The 19,300-nt window shown below is 50.9% G+C and overlaps 1 protein-coding gene across 8 annotated transcripts in view; it reads left to right on the forward strand.

The window, feature by feature from the left end:
• DIP2A (disco interacting protein 2 homolog A) overlaps positions 1-19,300 on the forward strand; it is a gene marked incomplete at its 3' end in the record, with an annotated part of 91,026 nt that overhangs the window by 38,580 nt on the left and 33,146 nt on the right. For 7 of the 8 annotated variants that reach the window (XM_079705432.1, XM_079705431.1, XM_079705428.1 and 4 more), the window contains 10 exons: positions 169-366; positions 7,999-8,090; positions 11,507-11,617; positions 12,782-12,905; positions 13,251-13,360; positions 13,700-13,802; positions 15,181-15,245; positions 15,466-15,559; positions 16,501-16,620; positions 18,047-18,161. In XM_079705432.1, the coding sequence (XP_079561558.1) occupies positions 169-366; positions 7,999-8,090; positions 11,507-11,617; positions 12,782-12,905; positions 13,251-13,360; positions 13,700-13,802; positions 15,181-15,245; positions 15,466-15,559; positions 16,501-16,620; positions 18,047-18,161 (1,132 nt within the window). The remainder of the gene's footprint in view (positions 1-168; positions 367-7,998; positions 8,091-11,506; positions 11,618-12,781; positions 12,906-13,250; positions 13,361-13,699; positions 13,803-15,180; positions 15,246-15,465; positions 15,560-16,500; positions 16,621-18,046; positions 18,162-19,300) is intronic. The other variant, XM_079705430.1, reaches the window with a different exon arrangement.

Raw genomic sequence — 19,300 nt, forward strand, 5'->3', positions numbered from 1 at the left:
TCAATTGGTCTGTGACTGTTACAATGATGGGGAAATCTAAACAAATTATGGTAGCCTTCTTATAATTGGTATTTTTAAAGAAGAAAAATATAAAATGTGAATGCCTAACAGTAGAGTATGTGCCTGGTTCTATGAAATGCTGCTTTTCACATTCGGTTTTGCTTGTAGTGCAGCAACCAGATCCAAATCAGCCGAAGCCTGAGGGCGGCCAGATGGCAGTGCTGAAAGGGGAGCTGCTGGCTGTGGGCAGCACCTGGCCACCATCACTGCTGGCCACCTTGCAGCAGTGGGGCACCACGCAGCCCAAAGCCCCGTGCCTGACCGCCCTGGATACCACGGGGAAGGCCGTCTACACCCTCACCTATGGCAAGTGTCAACAGAAGGTAGCTGGGCGCTGGCTGGCTGTGAAATGTTATATGTCGTACGACACAGACGTACAACTTGAGGAACATGAGAGAACAGATTCCTGACAAGCTGACACAACTGGCAGGGAAACAGTACCTCGCCTCCCCCCAGGGGCCCCTCCCGGGCCACTGCCCTTCCCCCACCGGGGGACCACTCCCTGCCTGGTGGTTTCGAGAGTTCACATCTGTGTGTGCATTTCTGAACAGTGGAGTTTAGTTTTGTCTCATTTTGAACTTTGGACAAATGGCGTCAAGCAGTATGTGTTTTTTGTGTTTGGCGTCCTTTGGTTCCATTCTACGTGTTTATGTAACACGAATTGCGTGCATTTGGCTGGACGTGTTTTCACGGAGCACTCAGCCCCAAGGCACTTCTGGCCCCCAGGCCGGCGTCCCCCACAGCCGAGGCCAGTGCCCTGCTGACCGCTGGGTGTGAGCCAGTCCGAGGTGCTCTGGGCTGCGTCTTGCTGAGCGTTGTCTGAGGTTCACCCCTGTGCTGTGTGCTGCGTGGTCAGTTCATTCTCGTTGACGGACAGTCTCTCATCGTGAGAATGCACCACAGCCAACGTCCGAGCTCAGCGGCAGGTGGGCATCTGGGTTGTGTCCGCTCCGGGACTGCTGCGTGTCGGACTGTTGTGAACGTTTTCTGTGGGTCTGAGGTGGACGTGTAGGCGTTCGTGCTGCTGTGGGTATAGGACTCGCGCGTCAGCTTCGGGACGAGCTGGCGAGCTGTTTCCACCCCGCAGCCCTGGGGGAGGAGTTCCAGCACTGGATACCTTCTGTTCCCGTTTGCCTTCCTTGAGGAAGCATCGTGGTATCCAGTGCCTGGTGCTGAGGGTGCTTCTAATGTGCTTACTGGCTGCTTGAACACCTCCTTCTATGACGTACCCAGATCTTTGGCTCATTTTTCTGTTCGCTTGCTAATGCTTTTTATGTTTCAGATACACACCTTTTGTCCAGTACATGTTTTGCAAATATCTTCTTCCACCCTTTGCACTGCCTTTTAACACTTTTAATTGTGGCTTTAGATGAATAAGAAGCCATAACCTAATGTAGTCTAATTTATCTGTTTTCTCCCTTTTTTGTGCTTTCTGTTCTGTGTAGGAAGTCTTTGCCAGACCTAAGGTCACAAAGTCATTCTCCCCCTCCGAGTCTTCTTCTGAAGACTCGTTCTACTTTTCACACTTAGTGTTATGATCCATCTACAGTTTAGTTTTGTGTATGGTGTGAACTTGGACTCATTTTCTCTCCTATGAATGGAACTGACCCACTATCATTTGTTGAGAAGTAGCCCTTCCCCCAGATACGGCTTTGTCATCCGTCAGGTGAAAACTGTACTTGTGGGTCTGTTCTCTTCACCATCCATGCTTCCTGAGTTGCTGGAGCTTTACGAGTCTGTGTTGGATGTCAGTCCTCCAGCTCTGTGATTGCACCTCAAGATTTCCTTGACTGTTCTTGGCCCTTTACATTTCCAAGTAAACTTTTTCTATTTATTTATTTAATTTATTTATTTTTGGCTGCGTTGGGTCTTCGTTGCTGCACGCGGGCTTTCTCTAGTTGCGGCGAGCGGGGGCTACTCGGCTACTCTTTTGCAATGCGCAGGCTTCTCATTGCGGTGGCTTCTCTTGTTGCGGAGCACGGGCTCTAGGTGCGTGGGCTTCAGTAGTTGTGGCTCGCGGGCTCAGTAGTTGTGGCTCGCAGGCTCTAGAGCGCAGACTCAGTGATTGTGGCACACAGGCTTTGCTGCTCCGTGGCATGTGGGGTCTTCCCGGACCAGGGCTCGAACCCGTGTCCCCTGCATTGGCAGGCGGATTCTTAACCACTGCGCCGTGGGAAGCCCTCCAAGTAAACTTTAGAATCAGCTTGTCCATTTCCAGAAAAAAATCCTGCTGGGGTATTGATTGGCAGTGCACTGAACCCATAGTCCAGCTTGAGGCGAATCAGTGTCGTTGCAGTTATGGGATCTTCCAGCTCATGACCCTGGAATATCCCGCCGTTGGAGGCCTACTCTAGTTTCTCTCAGTGACGTTTTACACTTTTGAGTCCAGGAGTCTTGAGCTTCTTTCATTAGATTTATTCCTTTTGTAATGGAATGATTAAATTTTTTCGACTCAATTGTTGCTTGTAAATAGAAATGCAATTGATCTTTTTTAAATGGTGACTTTGTATCTAGTGATCTTGTTAAAGTGACATATTAATTCTTTTTGGTCTATTAATGAGTAGTTTTGGACATCCTGTGCACAAGTTGAGCCCCTGTGAGCAATGACGGCGTTGTCTTGGCCTTTCTAGTTCTCACACCTTCGGTTTCCGTTCTTGTCTCACTGCACAGGCTGGAACCACCAGTGCAGTGTGAATCCTTCTCTGTTTTAGGTGGAAAGCAGTTGGTCTTGAAGTACGCTGTTTACTGTAGCTTTTTTGCTTGTTTTATGGTAGTAATTCTTTGTCGTAATGAAGTTCTGTTTCTAGTTTGCCGAAAGTTTCGCATCGTGGATTGGCTTTTTCTGCTTCATCGAGGTGACCATACAGTTTCTCTGCCTCCTCCACTAATCTGATGAATTACATTGATTAATTTTCAAATGTTAAGCAGCGCTTGCATTCCTGGAATAAATCCCACTTGGCCAAGATACCTTTTCAATAGATGCCTGGATTCTAGTTGCCAGTATGCTGTTTGGGGTCTTTGCACCTGTGCTCGTTAGAGAGATAGCTCTGTAATTCTTTAAGACAGGAGCTCGCTGTGCACTCATGAGTGTGCTTTGCTGACAGCCTCCACCTGGAATTCAGCTTCCGGGTGCGGGTTACACGAGGCATTGGGACAAGGCCTGTGTTCTGCTCAGCACAGACTTCCCTTGTGAGGGAGCCTGCAGGGACTGCAGCCAGACGGCGTCACCCGCATCTCACTGTCCCGCGCTTCCCGGGAGCCCTCCTGGTGCCTCACTCTGCCTCAGGGCTTCCTGAAGACCCCAGCCGTGGTCCTTCTCTCCTTGTCTTTCGATTTAAGTCTGTATCCACTACACCCGTAAGACACCGCTCACTACTCTTGCCTTTTGAGTCAGGAGTCGTGCTGTTCTTTCTTTCCTTTGCGGAATGTTCCTTCCTGCCGCTCGGCGTTTCTCACTGTAACCTCTCCTGCTGGCTGTGGGACTGCCCGCATCTTCCTTTGTGAAGGCGGACAGGCATCTGTCAGCGCTCTGAAGACTTTTGTGATATCTTTTGAGGAGTGAGATGCCAGATTGTTGCTCCTCTCTGGATGAGGATGTGTCTTTTTTCCCTGTGATGGCTTTTTGGCTTTGGCTTGCATCTGTCTTACTGTGATATACATATTTAGCTGTTACGTTCTTTGAAAGTTTCCTGCTTGGGGTCCACAGGGCTTCTTAGATCAATGGAATGGTATCTTTCATCAGTTTTTGGAAAAGTATAGCCATAATTTCTTGATATAGTGCTTCTTCCCCATTTCTCTCTCCTGTCCTCCTGGGACTCTGATTACATTTATATTAATACCTTTTCTGAGTCCCACGTGCCTTTTTTATACTTTGCATTCTTTTTTTTTTTTTTTTTTCTTGCGGTACGCCGGCCTCTCACTGTTGTGGCCTCTCCCATTGCGGAGCACAGGCTCCGGACGCACAGGCTCAGCGGCCATGGCTCACGGGCCCAGCCGCTCTACGGCATGTGGGATCTTCCCGGACTGGGGCACGATCCCGTGTCCCCTGCATCAGCAGGCGGACTCTCAGCCACTGTGCCACCAGGGAAGCCCCTGCATTCTTTTTTAAAAAATTAATTAATTGATTAATTTTGGCTGTGTCGGGTCTTAGCTGCAGCACGTGGGATCTTTCGTTGTGGCGCGCGGGCTTTTCTTTGCAGCCCACGGGCTTCTTTCTAGTTGTGGCATGTAGGCTCAGTAGTTGTGGCGCACGGGCTTAGTTGCCCTGCGGCATGTGGGACCTTACTTCCCCAATCAGGGATTGAACCCGCGTCCCCTTCAGTGCAAGACCGCTTCTTAACCACTGGACCACCAGGGAAGTCCCATGACATCCTTTTTATATATATACTTCAGTTTGGAGATTTTCTGTTTTCCTTTATTCACATTTTCTAAAACTGGTGTGATCTGTGTGACCCTTTCCTCTTGCGGGGGGTGTCCCCAACCATGGGTTTTGTCTTATGTAGCAACTTGGGGGCTCTGCCTGGCCTTTCAGAGGTTTCCACCCGCTGTGCATGGCCCCGAGATTCAGCAGACTCCTCTTGAAGCCCCGGTCTCCGCGCCCCAGCAGCAGCACTCCCAGGGGCACAAAGCCATGAGATGTTCGTCTCCCGTGGGTGCCAGACGCTAAGCACCGCCCTCAGCTTTTGTAAGAACAGCTGCAGAAGGTCAGCTCACCTCCCAAGGGTTTCCCCAGGGGTCTTAACTCCTCTAGTTGTCTTTGCTGCCTCTGATGGATGGTTTTGCATTTTATCCAGTTTTAAGTCATTTTGGGCGCGAGTGCTGGTCTGCCACCGCTGTTCTTTCCTGCTTGGAAGCAGAGTCTCAGACCTTTATGCTTTTAAGATTCATCCATATTATTGTGTATAGTTGTAGCTCATTCATTTCTGTTGAGGAATGAATATTGAATATTTCAGAATGTATGTCTCCATTATACTGTTGATGGACTTTTGGGTCATTTCCAGTTTTAATTGTTACAGACAGTGCTACCGGGAACATTCCAGTATGTGCTACCTGGTGTGTAAGCGTGCATTTTTGTAGGGTATATACTTAGGAGAAGAGGTGCTAGCTAGTTCTGGGATTATGACATCTTTACATTTATCAGACTCTCCCGCTGCGTAGCACAGGCTCTGGACGCACAGGCTCAGCGGCCATGGCTCACGGGCCCAGCCGCTCTGCGGCATGTGGGATCCTCCCGGACCGGGGCACAAACCCGTGTCCCCTGCATCGGCAGGCGGACTCTCGACCACTGCGCCACCAGGGAAGCCCCTTTTGCACATTTTTATACAGGGTTATTTGTGGGTGTTTTGTGTGTTCTGGATGCCAGTCCTTGTTGGCGGCTTACTGTGCGCCCTGGCCATTCACGGCCCTGCAGCAGGCTTCCCTCCTCCCCTCCTGGTCTCTAGCTCTGCTGTTCTCTCACCCGCCTTTAGACTTGCCGCCCACCCGGAGGGAGTTTAGTTTGTGTGTGTGGTGTGGGCCTGGGCTCCGGGTCAGTTCTTCAGGAAAGATGGCAGGTGTCCCGTTCTTGTCCCCTTGGTGCTACCCGTGTTGTAAGTGGAGTTGTCCACACGGGGGTGGGTCTGTTTGGGGTTCTTTGTTTTATCACGTTGATTTATATTCTACCCTTACGCCAATAGCACGTTCTTTTTTTTTTTTCTTTTTTTTTTTGCGGTACGCGGGCCTCTCACTGTTGTGGCCTCTCCCGTTGCGGAGCACAGGCTCTGGACGCGCAGGCTCAGCGGCCATGGCTCACGGGCCCAGCCGCTCCACGGCATGTGGGATCCTTCCGGACCGGGGCACAAACCTGTGTCCCCTGCATCGGCAGGCGGACTCTCAACCACTGTGCCACCAGGGAAGCCCTTTTTTTTTTTTTTTTTTTAAGATTTTTTTGATGTGGACAGTTTTTAAAGTCTTTATTGAATTGTTACAGTGTTGCTTCTGTTTTATGTTTTGTTTTTTTGGCCTTGAGGCATGTGGGATCTTAGCTCCCCAACCAGGGGTCGAACCCACACCACCTGCATTGGAAGGCGAAGTCTTAACCTGAGAACGTCTTCCTGTCTTGTCTCCTTCTTCCAGAGCGTCTTGGCTTCTCTCGCCCAGGTATTTCAGTGTCAGTTTGTGTCAGGTGCCACAAACACACCTGTTGAGGTTTTGGTTATCGTTGCCTTGAGCAGTTTGAGGAGGATTAGCACGTTTGCGTTATGGTGCCTTCTAGCAATGGACATGATAGGTTCCTCCATTCATTCAAATCTTTTTCAACCTCAGTACTGTTTTATAAGTTTCTGGGGGGAGACTTTGCATATTTTTTGTAACGCATATTCTTAGATATTTGGCAGGTTTATTTAAATCTTATTATAAATAGTATCATTAAAATTTTTATTTGCTGTTTGTTGATGGCAGATAGATATTAAATGCTATTTGCATATTGCTGTTATATCTGATAGCCTTGCTGATTTCAGTTATAGGATTCATGTTATGCGCAGTCACATCTTCTGCAAATAATGACGGTTTTGTTTCTTATTGTTTTACCTTCTCTGCCCCTTTCACCCTAATCGCATTGGCTGAGACTTTCAGTAAAAAGGCAGTTGTCCTTGACTTACTCCTGCTCTCTGAGGGAAAGCTTTCAATATCTGACCATTAATTATGATACCTCCTGTGGAATTTTTAAAGATGACTTTTAACAATCACATTAAGGAAGTTTCCTTTCATCCCAAATTTAAGAAGGATTTTTAAAATCCTGAATGGTAAATTATTTTAGTTTTTTTCACCTTTATTCTGTCAATGTGGCAAATTATGTTGATTTTCTGTTAAACCTCTTTGCATTGTTGCGGAGAGGTCATGATGCGTTTTTCTTTTTATAAATATCTGGATTCAGTTTGGAAATCTTTATGTGTTACAGTTGCAGTTATTAACATCTTGAGTTGACCTTTCTATTTAGGCAAAGGCAGCGGTGTTTTTTTTTTGTTTGTTTGTTTTTGTTTGTTTGTTTGGCAGCGGTGTTTTGAGTTGACTGTTTTTCTCATTTATTTCTCAGGCCCCACAGTTCACTTATCTCACAACGTTGTGCCCAAGTTTAGACTATTTACAGCAAAGGGCATGTGGTTGCCGCATGGTTGCCCAGGGGTGGGGAGGGTGAAGGACGGCTCTGTCTTCCTGCGTTGCTGCACTGCGCAGGGTGAGTGGGAGGGCTGCTTCCGGTTTGGGGTGGACTCAGGCTTTTCTGTCTTCCTCTCCCTCTCCCCCTGCCCTTCACTGTCCCGTGTATCATGTGCCGTGTTCCTCAGGGAAGCACCCACAGGGCTGGGCACCTTCAGGAGGGGTCCAGACGCTCCTCTCCAGCCGCCCGTGGCTCTGCCACGTTCCCTAACATCTCCCTGTCTCCTCTTGAGTGAAAGCAGAGATGAAGATGGACCCACCTCATGAATTGTTGTTGTAAAGGTTAAATGACTTATATGCCACTCTTATAAGGGGTATAATTGAGACACATTCAATGACATGAAAGCGCATTCACAGTGCAATGTTGATTGAAAAAAGGGTGAAGTATGATCCCATTTCTTAAAAATTATGCATACGTGTGTGTGTGTGTGTGTGTGTGTGTGTGTGTGTGTGTGTACATATATAACAGAAAGAATGCTTTTTTCAGCTGGCTTTTCTATATTCTCAATTTTCTATAATAAAATGCTGTTTTAGTTTTCTGTTAAGAAAAATAAATCTGTAAGTTGTTTTTAAGAGAAAACTTCATTGCAGCATTGTGCAAAATAATTATCAATTGGAAGCTACCTGAATTTTCAGCAATAGAGTAATAATGGTATGTTAATGGGATGTTATGATTGCTACATTAAAATGTTAATTATTAGTTTCTTAAATTTTACATTGCTTAGTATTTTTATTTTATTTTAGGCAAACTTTGGAGTCGGAGTTTAAAACTAGCTTATACTCTACTTAATAAACTGACTAGTAAGAATGAACCACTACTTAAACCCGGAGACAGAGTAAGTAACCAAATGCACCTTTGTTGGAGTGAGTGAGAATGGAGACTAAAAATCTGCTTCATTGACATCAGTGTTCTCTCAGTCGTTCAGACTTACAGCATTAATACAAGGGATTTAAGTCAGCGATGAAAAAATATTAAACGTGGAGAAAGTTTGTGTTGATGTAGGTAAAATGATCGTTCCTTTTATTCTCCCTTATTGCCCCTTTCCTGATTCTTAAACCTCTTTTCTCTTTGACTTCATATGTATTGATTTTAATAAAAATATTAATGTCAGATATTAATCAGTGCTACATTTCCAAAGCGTAAGTTTTGTGCAGAAACGTTGACCTTACTTTGAAATTCTGTGTGTTTTATATTCATCTCCTTCCCTCTTCCGTGTGACTAGAACAGAACTCAGAGGAGGCTTGGGGCTTAGTTCCTCGTCCTGCACTGCCCACCATGGTTGGCAATAGCCACAGGGGGCTGTTTAAATTCAAATTAAATGAAATTAGAGTTTTAGTTCCTTAGTTGCACGAGCCCCATTTCCAGGGTTCAGTCACTGCGTGTGGCTGACAACTAACTACCATATTTGACAGCTCGGAGAAAGAACGATTCCACCATTGTGGGAAGTTCTGCTACACAGCACTGCTCTAGGCAAACTGAGCCAGACTTGGGGAACCCCGGTGTAGCGGGAGGTCCAGGATGGTGAAAGCCAGCATACTTAGCAGTGAAATCCCCAGTGAGGAAGGTTGCCTGAGGTCAGGTCACCCAGCAGGGAAGCTGTAGGGCGACAGGATGGTGCTGGGTTTCAGGCTGCTCGCAAGCGCCTCAGTCTTTAATGCGGACCAGTAGCCAAGGACATTTACGGACCACGAAAGTTCAACGTGAAAGAGCATAGCCAGAGGGCAATAAATGGGGAAAAAAAGAAAAGGGGAAGCGGGGGGAGGGAGGGAGGCAGAGGAAACAAACCAACTTGGAGGAGAGCTAGATACAGAAAACAGTTCTTTTAAAAAACTAGTCTTAATATCCCTGGAGATCTGAGGCGAGGATATTGCTCCATAAATCAACAAGAAGATGCTAGTGGGGGAGACCAAGAGGTGGAAAGTAGGAAGGAAAAACGGTGCAGATTAGACTCGATCAAGAAGGCCGGCATCTGACTGATAGGACTTCCAGAAAGAGAAGGGGGAATGGAGAGTGGGAAGTTTTTAATGCTAATGATGATGCAAGACTATACCCCGGAGCAGGGGGGTGAAGGACCGGCGGGCGGTGCGGGGACCCCCACCGAGGCGCTTACCCCAGTGCTGCTTAGGGCAGGGTGCAGGAACCTCGTGGCCTCCTGGGGAAAGTGGGCTGTGCACAGAGGCCAGCAACCCCAGGGGGCCTCGGTTTCTCAGTGTGGCACTGGGGGAGACAGCTGTGCTTCGGAAGCCCAGAGGGCGTGCGGTCTTCCTGGGCAGTCGACGGATGTGAGGGTGGGGCACCGTTCTCAGACAGGCAGGACTCAGAAGACTGGGCTCCTTCTTGGGAAGCCCACAGAGGGAGTGCTCCCGCTAACAAGTGAGTGGTCCAACCAGGAGAGCCACCAGGGTGGCCCAGGGTGACTGCCAGCTGCGGGCGAGGAGCAGCCAGACAGGATAGAAGGGTGGGGCCCCAGGTGGGCAGGCTGGTCGGCAGCTGGTGAAACCCAGGAGCCTGCCTGACTGGTTGGTTGTTTAGAAATTCAATTGACAGGTTTGACACACCCAGCGGGGCATTTCCGAGCAAGCTGGCCGGTGCACACAGAGGAAGGGAAGCCGGTGAAAGAGGCAGTGGCTGTCACCACCAGAGAGAAGGGGCAAGCTTGGCTATAGAAACGTAAACAGTACAGGAGTGATTCCTTATGATACCTGGCGCTTTAGACCTGTTGGAACCCCTGACTTACGTTGTGCTTTAAAATGATTCTAAGAATCACTAATTTCTTTCTCTTGAAGAAAGTTCTTGCAAGGACAAGGACTTCCAGATACTTTGTCGACTTGCAAGTGAATCCACGTAATTGGGCTAATTATAAAGGATTGATGAGATCACAGTTAGCGATGGATTTAGTGATTGGAAATGAATGGCAAGGTCATCCTCCTGTGATAATATGCTTTATAAAAGTGAACGAACACAACCTTTATGACAGATTCTCTAAGGACATGTATGTTCTACCAGACATCCAGTCTCGCGGCTAAAGGTCACAGTTCTTAATCGTGGGACAAATGCTATTAACACCAACTTTCAAAGGAGATCTTTGCCGTTTTCAACAAACTTACTAGAAACTTGATTTCCAGACCTCAAGTACAGAATTTTGATACAGATACAGCTTAAATTTTGTCTTATGAAGTACAAGGTTATTAGTTATCCAAAGCCCTCAAAGGCCCTGTGTCAACAGTCCCCTCAAATACTATTTGGACTTACCATGTAGGTTTCGAGCACACTATTATTACAATATTGGGGACTTAGAAAAACCTCATCCCATAAATAGCTTTTAACTTAACCAGATATTATAAGAAATGGAAATTGGGATGATGGGAGAAGAGAAAGGTGGGGAATGAAGAGGGCTCAGTGTTTGTCTACAGTAACAGGAAATAAAACACATGTCCAAATACCTTCACACATAAGACACAGCAGTGTGAGCATAGTCTCTAAAAAGATGAGAGCAGTTGGCAAAGAGAGGATATGAAACACGTTAACAGTGGCTGCCTTGGGGAGTGGGGGAGGGTGATCTGGGTGTGGCTTTTCGTTAGTACTTTTCGTCATTTTAATTCTGTGTTTTAAAACTTTTTTGATAAAAATAAAAATGTAAGGTAAATGTAATAGAATATGTAATTTAAACAGTGGTAGCATGGTGACCAGGTGGGCGCAGGGAGTGGGCCCCCCGTGGAGACTCCGAGGGCAGCTGTAGGGGTCTTGCTGAGTTCTCTGCCCACCACCCTCCCCTGTTAATGTTTCGGTCTTGAGTGAAGGTCTGTCCAAGTAAAACGTTGGTGTCAGGATTTTTTCTTTTGGAAGATCTTTTGATAGACTTTGATTCCTGGTTCCCTCTTCATGTCCAGTTGTTTTTCACCTGGGCTACTTGATGGTGGGTGATGGTCCATCGCGTCCTCCCCTGAGTCGCTGCTGCCCAGATGGTTAGAGTGGACGGAGCTGGACCTAGACCCCGCGGACAGACCTGGACCTAGACCCCACAGACAGACCCAGCTGCGCTTGCCTTTAGCCCCAGGAGTTTAACATTATTTTGTCACATGCGGGGTAAAGACCGTAACCTAAAGACTGTGTACTAGAAGTTACATGGCTGCAGACACTTAAGGACCAAGGGTTAGCACTCAAAGTAACGTTTTTTGTCTCAGCAGCAGGCATTCAGACGACTGAATTATTCACTAGTGGATTTCGTGGTTTTCCTTTGTACTCTCGTAGGTGGCGCTGGTGTTTCCTAATAGCGACCCTGTCATGTTCACTGTTGCGTTCTATGGGTGTCTCCTGGCAGAGCTGGTTCCTGTCCCCATCGAAGTGCCACTAACAAGAAAGGTAGCAAGCGCGGTGCAGGCCCCAGGTTCACGGTCCCTGAGGCTTCATCCTGAAGTCCACCTGTCCATTCGCAGGCCTTAGTCTCTTCACTCCAGGTGCCGTCTGGAGCCGGGGGACAGGCGGGCGGGTCTCAGAGAGATTAGAGCAGCTTCATCTCCAGACACTCCTTTTATGTATCTCGCTGGTGACAAGGGCACTGGAACAGCTGTTGGTGGGGCCAGTATCACTTGCTTGAATTTCCCAACAGAAACTAACATTTTCTCCTCCAATGCATAGAAGTTGGGATTTGATTGTTAAATCATTTCTCAAAATGGTGTGTTTATTGATAATAATTTCCATTTCTTGGGGATAAGTAAATCATTACAGAGATGTCTTTTAGCTCACTTCTAAGTGATAGTTTTAAACATATGACATTCTCTTGCATTTCTGTTCACGTCCATAACAGCGATCAGCTTCCATTGCTGACAGGGGGTGGGCTGCTGATGTTCTAGGTGGATATTGCATTTTAGGTATAAATACCAGTCATCTGATTATTGAAAAATAGATCATTTTAGGAGTAGACTCAGCATGTATTTTAGAAAATCATAGTTTTCTGTGGTACCCAGTGTTCAGGCAGTTGTTCACATGAGCATTATCAGCAAGAAATATTCAAGAATCCCAAAGGTAAAGCTTGTGAATAAAAGCAGTATATCCCAAAGGATAATATATGATGAACAGATATTTGAATACCGGGATTCCTAGGGTAAAACTAGAGTTTGTAAAAATTGTAAGAAGAAAATGATAAAACTCTACTGAAGGACATATTCTGTGTGGAAATAATTAAGATTGCTAAAGGTCAGGCCTGCCCATGTTAGTCAGTAAATTTCAAACACAAATCAAGTGTAAATTTCAATGCTGTTATTTTTGGAGTTTATTAAAACGGTATTAAATGTCATTTGCAAGAAAAAACTTTGAGAAATTAGCCCATTACCCAGAACTTTATATGTCATGGCAGAAAATATATCTTTCAAATTTAAAAACAATTGTATTTTATTTGGATGAAAACATAGTATATACCTATAGTATATACCTATACAGGGCTGAATTGTCCTAATTTTCCAAGGGCTGAGAAAAAGAGTTCTGCTCTGTGTGAGCTGAGCGCCTCTGCCTTCTCTGTTTCTGCAGGATGCTGGCAGCCAGCAGGTCGGGTTTCTGCTGGGCAGCTGTGGCGTCGCCCTGGCCCTGACCACGGACGCTTGTCAGAAGGGCCTGCCCAAGGCCCAGACTGGAGAGGTGGCGGCCTTCAAAGGTGGGCCTGTGGGCGGGCAGCGTGCGGCCCAGTTCTCTGCTAAACCGGGCCCTTGGGCGTCCTTTCCTGTCAGTGACCGTTACAGAGACGGAAGGGCCTTCAGGAAAAGCGAGGCCGTGTTCTAGGCCTTGGGGAATCTTGCTCCTCGCCTGGGTCAGGGTCTAGACCTGTGCTGTCCAGCCTGGGGGCCACTGGCCGTCAGACATAAGTTCATAAAGGTTCAGTGAGGCGAGGCTCCTCAGCTGTCAGCAGCTCGGGCTGCGTGTTGGGCGGCAGAGGCGCCGTCGCGGGGAGCAAAGACTCCTGACCCTCGCCTCTGCCGTGTCCCTGTCTGCGCCCTCACAGGTTGGCCCCCCCTCACCTGGCTGGTGATCGACGGGAAGCACCTGGCTAAGCCCCCCAAGGACTGGCACCCATCGGCGCAGGATGCGGGGGCCGGGACCGCCTACATCGAGGTAGTGACCTCGCCTGGCGAGGCTGAAACAGACCCCCGTGTTCAGGGCTTGTTCCCCGAGTGTAGCTGCTGCTGCTTAGATCACAGGCGACAGCTTCTGTGCTTTGCCTTCACCCCAGAAAGATGAGGTTTCCTGTGGGAACTCACTCAGATCCTCCCCTGGGGACCAGCCTGCGTGCCCTGTCGCCCTTGGTACCTGCCCAGGGTGACCCGACTTCAGCTGAGGGTGTCACCTCGAGGGCCTGGGCGTGAAGTGCGCTCCAGTTGAACCGATGGCTGGTGAAGGGGGACGGCCTCCAGAGACATCGCCTGACAAGCTTGTGCTTTTGAAATCTTTCAGTATAAAACCAGCAAAGAAGGCAGCACCGTGGGGGTCGCGGTGTCCCACGCATCCCTGCTGGCACAGTGTCAGGCTCTGACCCAGGCATGCGGCTACTCAGAAGGTGAGGGCGTGGGGTGGCTCTCCGGCCGGGCACAAGGCACCTGGGCGCTGTCCGCGTAGCATCTGCTGTTTAATCCATGTCGTGCGGCTTGTGGGCTCGGGGCCTCTGCTCTCCTGGACAGGTGGAGTTGGGACATGGGCGTTACAGAGCGTGAAACCCACTCACTACCCATTGGTCTGTGCCCAGTGGGCTGGTTCAAGCTGTGCCATAGCTGAGGGGCAGCGCATTTTGCGTTTTCTTATCGGGACACACTTTTTCTTACTGTTTTCTGTGGCTGGCTTTGGCTTAAGCTGTCTTACACTCGGATGTACCAGTGGAATCTTTGTGGTCAGGGCTTGTCTCTTGGCAGTGTACAGGCAGCTCCCCCTTTACTGTGAAATATCAGTTATGTAACGTAGAGAACTTTACTTCTCTCCACTAAAATACTGGAATTGAACAAAACTAGGAAGTAAATTGAGTGGTATGTGTAAAATCTGAAATATCAGTGTTTAGAAGCAAGGGCTAGCTGAGGGCACCGGGCAAGACTTCGGTGGACATTTGGAAAAGGATTTTAGGTGTGTTCAAGGGCCTACGTAATTTTTAAAAAATTCTATCAAATCAGGTCCCCTGGTTTTCTTTTTCTTCAGATCCAGTGCTAACCGTACATGTATCACCTATAATTTGGGCTCTTTAGCCAACAAGGGAACGTGTGTACAGTATTCTTATCAGAATGCAGCAGCATTTCCTGGCACACAAACCAAACTTCCTATTCACTGTTGGGTGTTCCTTCTGTGGGTGCACCTGGCGTCCCCAGGCTCTGTCCTCTGCCCGAGCTCTGAGCTCAGGGCTGTGCTGGGAAGCAGCCCTGGGACCCCAGCTACCGCTGCGCCCTATAGCACGCTCGGCACAGCCTCTGGGAGAGAGAGTGGGCAGGAGGGAAGGAGCAGCTCTGAAGGGAAGTGACACGGGGAGCCTGTGACATTTCCCGGGGCTGCAGGATGATGTGAGAAGTGGGGGTGTGCGGGCATAGGGTTGAGAGGTGAGAGACCTGCCACGGTCCTTCATCTCCACGTCCAAGCCTGCAGCCTCTGGAGTGTATGCTGCTCCCTGTGTTTCCAGATTAGTGATCAGCAGATTCTCCGTTTTAATCCACAGTTGTATGACCTTCTACTTTTATGTTTTTCCAGTAATTTGAATAACCAAGTAACTTGATAACCAAGATTACTGATTGATTGGTGCATGGCATTTGGGAGCACTGTGTATCTTTCCTAAAACTCTCATGTGTTGATGATGTAATCATCTCAGGGGTTCTCTGAAAATGCACATGACCTGTGAGGAGGGTCACTCCTCTCAAGTCGTGGTTAAACACGTGCTTTAACCGTCTTTGTCCTCTTTTCAGCTGAAACATTAACAAATGTGCTGGATTTCAAAAGGGATGCCGGCCTGTGGCATGGAGTGTTAACAGTGAGTGCTGTATCTAAACGACCTGACGGTTAGAGGGAGGCTTGCTGACGTTTCACGTCTGTGGGTGACACCAAACCCTATTATGCCTGATGGAGTAACCCTTAGTCGTGTTGGTGTGAGCGGTGTCTCTGGACTGAGCTGTCATGCGAGCAGGGGCTCTGACGCTCTGTGCCTTTCCTGGCCGGGCTCGTGCCCGGCCCGACCGCTCGTCTCTTTGCAGAGCGTCATGAACAGGATGCATGTGGTCAGCATCCCGTACGCGCTGATGAAGGCGAACCCGCTCTCCTGGATTCAGAAAGTGTGTGCGTACAAAGGTAACGGGAGTAGCACCATCTCTTGATTCATCCTTCATTAGAGAAGTCTCTTTGAATTCATCTTTGGCGATTAAGAAAAAATAAAGCAGCGTGCAGAACCGCAGGCATGTGTGGGCCGGGGCCAGGCTGCCCTACAGCCGTGGTGGGTCTGAGTTGCCAGCGCTGGGGAGCTGGGGGTCGTGGAGGACAGCTCTTCTCTGCAAGGGCCGTAGACGCCTAACTTTATTCTCTCACAGAAATGCTCCTAATTCTTAGTTCCTGAGGTGGTTTTGATTTGAAGTTAGGGCTTTTCAAGCCACCAGTAGCAAAGCTGTTTACTCAAAGCGGCTTATGACCCAGAGTGAGGGGGCTGCCCGTGGGGCCCCGCCTGCCCTGCTGTCCACCTGTGGTTAGTCGGTGCTTCCCCAGCACGGCCACACCTGTGTGGTCTAAGCGTCCCTCTGGCTCTGCTTCGGCAGAGCTTGGGGGCACCTTTAGTCACCCCCGAGGGGGACTCGGGTTTTCTTCGCACTGACTTGTCCCGGGTGGCCGTGTGCTTGTCGACTGCACCGATGATGGTGCCCGTTACTGATGTGGACGTGGGCTGTGCTCTGCAGCGTGCTGGGCGCTGTCTCTGTTTACCCCGTCTAACGGAGGAGAACCAAAGTCCGGTGGGGCGTTTGGCGGGTGCCTCTGCTGGTGAGAGCAGGGCCGGGAATGAGGCCCAGCCCGTCTGTTCACATCGGGGCCCTCCCTGCAGCCCCACGTCCCCGGGGGCCCCCAGCACAGGCAGGCCCAGCCTCGCGGCTGTGGGAGGGGCAGCTTGAGAGGGAGGGGCAGGTGTGGGGAGAGCAGAGAGGCTCCGAGCGAGTTGATTTCTAGGTAGGCCGGGCGGCAGGAGCACGTGGCCTGCTCTGTGTGCACGCGCCCCTGACGCAGGCGTGTCCCCGCCCCCCCTGCAGCCCGGGCCGCGCTGGTGAAGTCCCGTGACATGCACTGGTCGCTCTTGGCGCAGCGAGGCCAGAGGGACGTCAGCCTCAGCTCCCTGCGCCTGCTGGTCGTGGCCGACGGTGCGAACCCGTGTGAGTACCGCCTGCCCCAGCCCCGCCCCGCAGGCCGGCCGCCGGGGCTCAGGGCTGAGCCGGAACGTGTCCGGTGCCGCGTGGACAGAGGTGTGTCTCCTGCTCCGTGACTCGGGGTCTCGTGGTGACTCACTCTCTCAGACGTGTTTGTCAGGACTCTCTGTTTAAAGTGGTTCTGACACAATGGATGGGAGGTCCGTGCCTGAACGGGTCTGACCAGAGTGTAGATACAACCAGAGCCCGGTTCAGGCTCCCACCCTGTGGCCTGTGCCCCACTGCACTGGCTTGGCCACTGCGCGTTCCCGGCCACCCCACATCCTCCCGGGCTCTGTGCCCCGGTCTCTGCTCGGGGCCCGAGAGTAGCTGCTTGTTGTCCAGGGCCTGCCCGGGGTGTCCTGGGGAGCCTTGGTTGACCTTTGGTGGGGTTTCCAGGCAGCACAGAACCGGGGGCGCGGGGGTGTGTGGGAGTTTTCTCACTGCTTTAACACTGGTGTGTCACTGTTTGTGCACTGAATCCGCCCTGAACCAGAGGCTGCCTTTCATCTAATCCCCTGTCCAGCTGTGGCCCCGACACTCGGGAGGGCACCCTACATTCTAGCACCCCAAAGCCTCTCGTTTCCTCCACCCACCCCGAACCCCAAGGGCCCCGCCTCCAAAGCACCAGGAGCTGCCGGCTTCTCTGAGCCTCCACTGCGGTGCACCCGTCGAGCCACCAGGAGCCCCTCCCAGGGCTGCTGCCCCCCAGGCCCCAGACCCCGCCACTCCGAGTGTCCGTCACTTCCCTGTAGCTCCGAGCCCTCTGGACGGTCTTGTGTGTCCTCTGCTGGACACAAGGACGCATGACCAGGTCCCCTCCTTCCCTGGAGCCTCGCTGTGCAGAGGGTGCAGGTCGTGGTGCAGCCCTGGGGCCCCAGTGGGTGCAGGGCTGTGCTGACTCAGGCCCTGATCGGGCAGCACCCAGCCTCCTAGGAGCTGAGTTTTCATGGCCCGATGACGCTGGTGGAGAAGCAGGGACAGAGAGCTAGGCTGTGCCCGCAGGAGAGGCACGGCAGGGCCGCTTGGCAGAGGCTGCAGCTCCAAGGCACGCCCAGGAGAGGGCGCACACGTGGCCGGGGCCTCAAGCGGTGGAAGGTTCTGCTGTAGCTCCGTTAGTGCCCTGGGTCACCTCCCCCTTGGCAGAGCTGCCAGGAGGCGGGTGAGGCCGTGGGGTAGACCTCAGAGACAACGTGGGGCTGAGAGTTGGCTTCTTGTTTGCTGGCGATTTGAGAACGTGCCCTGTTTTTCATGGAAAGAGCCCCACCCCCTCCCCATGAGACTTTGACTGTGAGGTGAAGGGGTGCAGCCTCCAGGCCCGGCGCCGGGCGTCCCCACGCCACGTGCCCGTCGGCCTTGCACTCAGCTCTTGCGTCCACTCTGTCTCATGCAGGGTCCATATCCTCCTGTGACGCGTTCCTGAACGTCTTCCAAGCCAGAGGGCTGAGGCCGGAGGTCATCTGTCCCTGCGCCAGTTCCCCGGAGGCCCTCACGGTGGCCATCCGCAGGTAGACCATCCTGTAGACGCTTAGTTCTTCCTCGTTCAGCCGAATTACCTGTGATAGCAGATTTGGTTGATCTGTTCCTGAGCAGGAGAAATCGAGAGCAGCGACCGGCCCTGGGCCCGTTTCCCAGGTGTGTTGGTGTTGTAATGGGGCAGCCCCAGGTGCCACGTCCAGCAGCCTGTGTTGGCCGCACGTCCCACACCGGCCTGGTTTGTGGCGCAGGTTTGATAGCGGCTCCCTGGGTCGCGATCTCTGGATCCTTGCAGCACGCGGGCTGGTTTTCCCGAGTGGTCCTCCAATCAGGAAGGCCTTGTGTCCCGCGGTAAACACTGCAGCCAGGACTCGCCCCTGTTCCAGGGCAGGGTGGCCGGCGGCCAGTGCACATCAGCTGTGGACGGGGGTCTGTGCCCGCGGGACCCTTGACCTCCTGGTGATACCCCCAGCCCCACCGCCCCCAGGCTGAATTCTCTCTGGGCTCATCCATGTCGCTCCCCAGGCCCCTGCAGGTGTGCCCCTCAGCTCACCTTCCTGCCCGGCTCGTCCACGCTGCCCTGAGCGCCATCCTCGGGTAGAGGGCAGCGTCCTCGCAGCTGAGGGTGACTTAGTGTTAATTTTCCACCCTCAACTCAAATTAGCCTCAGCTGTGGTCTTGTGTTATGTCTGTGTATTTATAAGTAGTGGTGTAAGTGATCGTAAAATTTTAGTAATAATTAGCATTAAAAACAACGTCTTTATTCTTCACAGACCATAAGGTGTTCTTCGTTCCTTTGTTCTATGGTGGTTTCTTGTGCTCAGCAGAGTAGTGTTTTCCCGCTGGAGAAGATATGACATTTGTTTCTCAGCGTCCTGGTTCCTGCTGCTGCGAAACTAATCAGTCCCAAACTTGGCGTCGCAAACGGCAGCAGTCACTTTCCTCCCTCTCCTGCTTCCTGCGGTCAGGAGTTGGGAAGGGCTGCTCAGGGCAGTTCTGCCGGCAGTTCGATGGTCTCGGGCTGGCGCGGGCTGGGGAGTGGCCGGCCCTTCGTTCTTCCTGCGTGCGGTCCCAGGCTCCTTCCCCTGGTTTTGGTGCTCGCAGGCTTGCTCCCAGGAAGCGTGTCGCTCCGCTCACCTGCTGCTCGGGGCTCCGGGGGATGTCCCAGGAA

This window comes from Hyperoodon ampullatus (genome assembly GCF_949752795.1).
Source record: "Hyperoodon ampullatus genome assembly, chromosome: 5".
NCBI classification, from domain to species: domain Eukaryota; kingdom Metazoa; phylum Chordata; class Mammalia; order Artiodactyla; family Ziphiidae; genus Hyperoodon; species Hyperoodon ampullatus.